The 6307-nt window shown below is 38.0% G+C and overlaps 1 protein-coding gene across 1 annotated transcript; it reads left to right on the top strand.

The window, feature by feature from the left end:
* The first annotated feature begins 2539 nt into the window (after positions 1 to 2539).
* rps4x (ribosomal protein S4 X-linked) lies at positions 2540 to 5894 on the top strand. Its single transcript, XM_058783670.1, is given in 8 exon segments — positions 2540 to 2618; positions 3090 to 3167; positions 3365 to 3545; positions 4907 to 5004; positions 5111 to 5198; positions 5201 to 5281; positions 5378 to 5535; positions 5745 to 5894. Coding segments are annotated over 8 exon segments (789 nt in total). The 5' UTR covers positions 2540 to 2615; the 3' UTR covers positions 5847 to 5894.
* Positions 5895 to 6307: the final 413 nt, after the last annotated feature.

Genomic DNA, 6307 nt, shown 5'->3' with positions numbered 1-6307 from the left:
GGAATGGATTTGAAAGGCCACCTCATTGTGAGGTTCGTGGAAGAAGAGATATACAGCAAAAGTTTTCGGCTGCCCTTGCCTGCTGGCTGCCGGTTGCTCTGACTTCCAGCCCCTATTTGGACTAACGGTTGGATGGTATTACAAGTGTGTAATGGAAGGTGATTGTGAAATTGGTGCGCTCAGCGGAGCCCCTCCATCATTCAAGAGATTCCCTCGAGAAGCGTGTCGTCGCAAGCTTCGCTGGTCGCAGAGGAACTCGACCTGGCTGAGCGTTTTCCATGGTTAAATATATTAATGAGACGTGTCTGTTTACCCCACAATTCAGGCTGCATGGTCTGATAGCCTTATTTTTATGTTAGTTTTTTTCCCAAGAGATAATTGGTTTATGCACTTAAAAATGTTAATTTAAAAAAAAAAAAAAAAGAAAAGAGTATTGCCTACTGTCTTTTTTCCCCCCCTCTAAATTTAAATTGACTAATTCAATTCTGTTCTCTCTTTTTGTTTTTGGGTCTTGTAGGCTGTATGAATAAAACAAGTTAATTGTAATGTAGATCTGTGCAGGTCTTCTCCAAAATCCACAAATATGTTAGACATTTTACATGCTTAAAATGCATTCAATGTACCCATTGAAAGAGGATTTTGTCAGATATTTTCTGTCTGTCTTATTTTTTTTATTTGCTGTTTTTGAAATTTGTGACTTACTGAAACTTAATCGAAGATTTTTCGTTTAGCACTTTTCTTCCATCCCTTTATTTTTCTACATAAGAGTTATTACCTATTATATTTAAAAAGTGTACTTTTCAGTTTTTTCCTGAATGTGAGAAAATAAAGTTACGAAGCATAAGTCTTTGGCTTTTTCTTTCAAATAAAAACACTTTAACTGAATAAAAAAAACACATTAAAAAAAAAGCAATTTCAGGCTAACCAGTGCTGGCCAAACAAATGCAAAAGTATTTACTATTAAAATATAATTTTAAATTAACAAATATGCTAATATTATCTGGAGTATTATCTATAAACCTTTTGGTGGCAAAGCTAAACTCGGAAAAAAGTTTTTTTCTTTAAATCATAATTGTAACCAGTGATCAATTACGGTCAGACTCTAGGCTAGACAGCGAAAGATGACTAACTGGTTAGTACTGCCATCTAGTGGCCAACTTTATTTACTACACCATTCCGTCTAGCTAATGTAGAAATATTTTCAGATCAGTTCAATTTAATACTAAGCTTGGAATGCATTACTCAAGATATAAATGCACATTTAATTAGGCTCAAACATGCTGCAGAATAGATGAGGCAGTTCAGGATTGTGTGGTGACCAGTGGATGACTGGCCCACAACCCTGTTTCACGACCTGGAATTTCCAAGCACTTTTCCCTATCTTAATGTAAGAACATTTGTTTTTAAATGTACTTTTCTCTCATCTTAACTACAGACACTGTTTTCCGCTGGCGAACAAGTACATCAACTTCAGAAAAAAAACAAAAAAACAATTTTGATGAAAATGAAGCCAAACCTAATACCACAAAACATATAATTTATTAAATCCACTGCTAATCCTGTCATTCATACCATTCAAGGAACGGACTAAAAAAATGAAATTTTAGGGCACATGAAGAAAAAAATAAAAAATATAATAAATATATATATATATATATGTGTGTGTGTGTGTGTGTGTGTGTGTGTGTGTGAGACCATGGACCACACAAGCAGTCTTAAGTCGCTGGGGTATATTTGTAGCAACAGCCAAAAATACATTGTATGGGTCAAAATTATAGATTTTTTTTATTCCAAAAATCATTAGGACATTAAGTAAAGATCATGTTCCATGAAGATATTTTGTAAATTTCTTACTGTAAATATACCAGAACTTAATTTTTGATTAGTAATATGCATTGCTAAGAACTTCAATAGGACAACTTTAAAGGCAATTTTCTCAATATTGAGATTTTTTTGCACCCTCAGATTCCAGATTTTCAAATAGTTGTATCTCAGCCAAATATTGTCCGATCCTAACAAACCATACATCAATGGAAAGCTTATTTATTCATATCTCAATTTCGAAAAATTTACCCTTATGACTGGTTTTGTGGTCCGGGGTCACATATATTTAATTGCAAATAATACTGACAAACATGTTTCATTTTAAACATTTTGATTACAGAAAGGGGACAAAATAAAGAAACAGCTGTAATGTCCTAATAATTTTCAATTTTTCATGCATAGCACCTAAGTAGTCAAATTAGTTTAAAAACCACCCTGATATTCACTCAGTTGTGACACTGAATACAAACTATGATTTGAATATCTTTAAAATTATAAGCTGAACTTTTTTCAATAGGCTAAATAGCACTGAGCCAATATGACAATGTGCGCACCAGGAATGACCCGAAAGGCAGAAGTATAAGACACTTACACATTAAAAGTAATCGAAGAAGGCTCAAGACGTCCAGTAAAACAGCACAAAATCCTCTTAAACGTTGTTTTGAGGTGTGATTACAGACCTCTCCACTTGATGGCACACGCTCGCACGGCTGATGTCCCTCGTCGGCGCCGGTAGTTGAGCTTATCTTCCGCTGACAGGAAGTGGCTGGTCCTTTTCCGCAGACTCCAACATGGTGAGTGCATTTCATTCGTGATAGCCTCCCGAAATAATCCACAATCATCAACGTTTTAAAGAGCGAAGTCTTCCATTAGCGGTCCAAATAATGCTCTTTTACCCCATTAAAGATGAACAACACACAAATTGTCACGAAAAAGCGCAGATGTAATGTTTAAAAGGTTAACGGAACACGCTTAGCTCAACCGCTTAGCGGTAAAGGGGGATGGCTGTTTCATAATGGTGTAATGTAAGTTTTTAAAACGGTTCCGTAGTTGTAATACTTTTTAATGAATATGAAATTGAATTTATATTGAGCTTACGTTGTTTAAATAGCGCGTTTCGTGTTCTATGTATTTAAATATCAAGAAATAATCTGAAGGCCGCGCGCCTGTGTTCTTGGTGCAGAAGGGTGCATTTGTTCGCGCTTTGGCTGCACTCAACGATGTTCTATTACCGAATTGACATTCTATTTTCTATTCTTACTCAGGCCCGAGGACCGAAGAAGCATCTGAAGCGCGTCGCAGCTCCTAAACACTGGATGCTGGACAAACTCACTGGAGTGTTTGTAAGTGGAGCTTCTCTTCCTTAAAGATAACCCTCAGTAAATTTGTATTTGTTAAAGAGTTTTAGATTTGAAGAATGTGCGTTAACTAAGTTAACCTTACTTCTGCTAACAATAATAATGCTTAAAACAATACACTAGACTTAAGTAAGGTGATGTTGTATGGAAGTGAATTGATTTATGTTGTTTGGTTTCAATAGGCTCCTCGTCCCTCCACCGGTCCCCACAAACTGAGGGAGTGCCTGCCCCTCATCATCTTCCTGAGGAACCGTCTCAAGTACGCTCTGACCGGAGATGAGGTCAAGAAGATCTGCATGCAGAGGTTCATCAAGATCGATGGCAAGGTCCGCACTGATGTCACCTACCCCACTGGCTTCATGGGTGAGTTCTGCTGCACTCGTCTCTAGTGATGCAGTCATCTACGAACCTGCAGATTAAAGCAAGATGGATACATTAGCATTGTGGTGCAACTAGACTATGAATCTCTTTCATTTTATAGTAAAATGATAGCAGTTTTCTTCAATTGCAAGTGGAAAACTGCAGGGAGACTGTTAAGTTTGAGTTTTTCTCTTTACAAATCCAGTGAAATGCTGCTGCACATTACTTTCCTAAATATATGTTAAACTGACAACCTGTGCAGAGATGGTTTGCTGCCTTTACTGTGAACTGTGCTGAAGAATGTTGGATCATGAGCTGGGTGCATATAAATGAACGCAGTGCCTTGCAGCACAACAAACCGTATACTAAATTTCAAATTGCAGCCTTTAGCGATTTTATGAGTGCACGAAGCCATATCACGGTTTCAGATTTAGCTCAAAATCTAGATAATTTGCTACAGCAGCGCTTCCAAACTGTGTTAAAGACATTATGAGAAGTGTAAAAGATATTTTGTGGTGAAACCGATTAGACTGCGGTGGGAAGATATGACCGTGTAAGGAGCATGTGGGCATCTTTTAGAGCTTAAATATTCAAGAATAGCATTTTGCATGATGAAAGGTGTATATCTGAAGCTTTAATCGGTGATGTCTAAATGTGCTATTCAAGTCCTTCTGTACTTTAACATTCCTAATCTTTAACATTCCTAATCCCCAAGTGCCCCAGCTGCATAATACTGAGATGCTTCACAAACAACTTTGTTGCTCTTCAGCTCGTTTAACATGTTTTTAAACTTTCAACAATCTGCACAATTTCAGCTACGCTCCTATGTACGTGTTTAGGCCATTGGCATATAAAAGTCTCTCAGTATTGAGGCATTGGGTTGATGTTTAGAATGTGGAACCCCATATGTTCCAGTCTATGAATACCATTTTTTTTTTTTATTTATCTGAAATGTAAAAGTTCTGCTTCATCACTTGTGTCATTTGTAATTATTAGAAATGTGTGGTTTATTTATTGTAGTAGTATATTGCATTCAATACAATAAGACGATCTAGTCTTTCCAAGTCTCTGTACTGGCGCTCACAATTGAGCCTGCGAGCTGAATCTTACCAGATGGTTGAACTGCAATCGTCACATTGAGTGACTAATCCTTCAGTGTTGTTATAACACTCTCCTTCTCATAGCGTTTCCACTGTGCACCCATACTTGCCTAGTAGGTGCCAACAGGATATTAATCTGCTGTGACTGATTTTCCACCTCAGGTGATACGGCAGGCTGTTTATCAGGATGTTATAAAACATAAGCTGAGGTGGCGATCTGATGGTCTTGTGTTAATGAAATGTGTTGTGCTGTCATTCTTTCAGATGTGGTCAGCATTGAGAAGACCAGCGAGAACTTCAGGCTGATCTATGACGTCAAGGGACGCTTTACAGTTCACCGCATCACAAACGAGGAGGCCAAGGTGAGCTTAGTGTTCTTGTAAAATGCATGGCGGATAATGGATGGCATGACAGGATTGCATCAGTTTAATTTGAGACTTTTTGAGCTAATCCTTTGTCCTGTTTTAGTACAAACTGTGCAAGGTGAGGAAAATCCTCATCGGCACAAAGGGAATCCCACATCTGGTGACCCATGACGCCCGCACCATCCGTTACCCTGACCTCTGATCAAGGTCAACGACACCGTCCGCATTGACCTGGACACTGGCAAAATCACAGATTTCATCAAATTTGAGACAGGTTGGTGAGCATATTGTCTTAAACTTTGTCGTACTTTTCTTTTGTTTTGAGTTGCACGTCATTTATTGACTTTTTCTCTTTTCTGTGTGTAAATAGGCAACATGTGCATGGTGACCGGAGGTGCTAACTTGGGGCGTATTGGTGTAATCACCAATAGAGAGAAGCATCCTGGCTCTTTTGATGTGGTGCATGTTAAAGACAGCACTGGCAACAGCTTTGCCACCAGGCTCTCCAACATCTTCGTCATCGGCAAGGTGAGTACAGGATTCAAACAGTTGTTTAATATGGGCTGTTAGCAAGCAGTATTTGCTCAAAATTAAGACTTGAGGCTTTGGGAACTTTCTACTCATTGAGCTGCACACATTTCTACATTCACTTTTTTTGTCACGTGATAATTTTTTGGTAACAAATTACTTTTTACCTTTATAAGTTAATAGTACTAAAACTGTCTCTCTGTCATTAGGGCAACAAGCCATGGGTGTCCCTGCCTCGTGGAAAGGGTATCCGCCTGACCATTGCTGAGGAGAGAGACAAGAGACTGGCTGCCAAACAGAGCAGCAGCTAAGTCAACAGACTAGCAAACGCCTTGATTTCAAATAAAAGGTTATTTACATCTACTGCAGATCTTGTCTTTTGTTAATGTATGAAGTGGAAAGACTTCACAGACTCTGTTGCAGGTACTCTGAATTAAAAAAATAAAAATAAAAGCATCACTAATTATATTTCAAAGTTATCTACTAGACTTCTCTATACCCACGCTTGTGGTCTTGCCCACTTGAGTGTGTGTACATGTGACAAGTATGCAATAAATGCCAGAGCTAAAAGAACACTAAATCCACACTATCACTAATACTGCTAAGTGTATCCGATCATTCATCATGTTCAGGAACTCAGGTGCTCTGGAATTGCGTTAATTTAATTAAATATTCCATATAATTTGGCAGCCAAGTGTTGCATTTAAAAAAAAAAAAAAAAGTGTATTGGTGCAAAGATGGGTTTCGTGAAACTGACAACTGCTTTTTACCA

Source organism: Onychostoma macrolepis, chromosome 07 (genome assembly GCF_012432095.1).
Source record: "Onychostoma macrolepis isolate SWU-2019 chromosome 07, ASM1243209v1, whole genome shotgun sequence".
NCBI lineage: Eukaryota > Metazoa > Chordata > Actinopteri > Cypriniformes > Cyprinidae > Onychostoma > Onychostoma macrolepis.
This window is presented reverse-complemented; position numbering and strand designations above follow the sequence as displayed.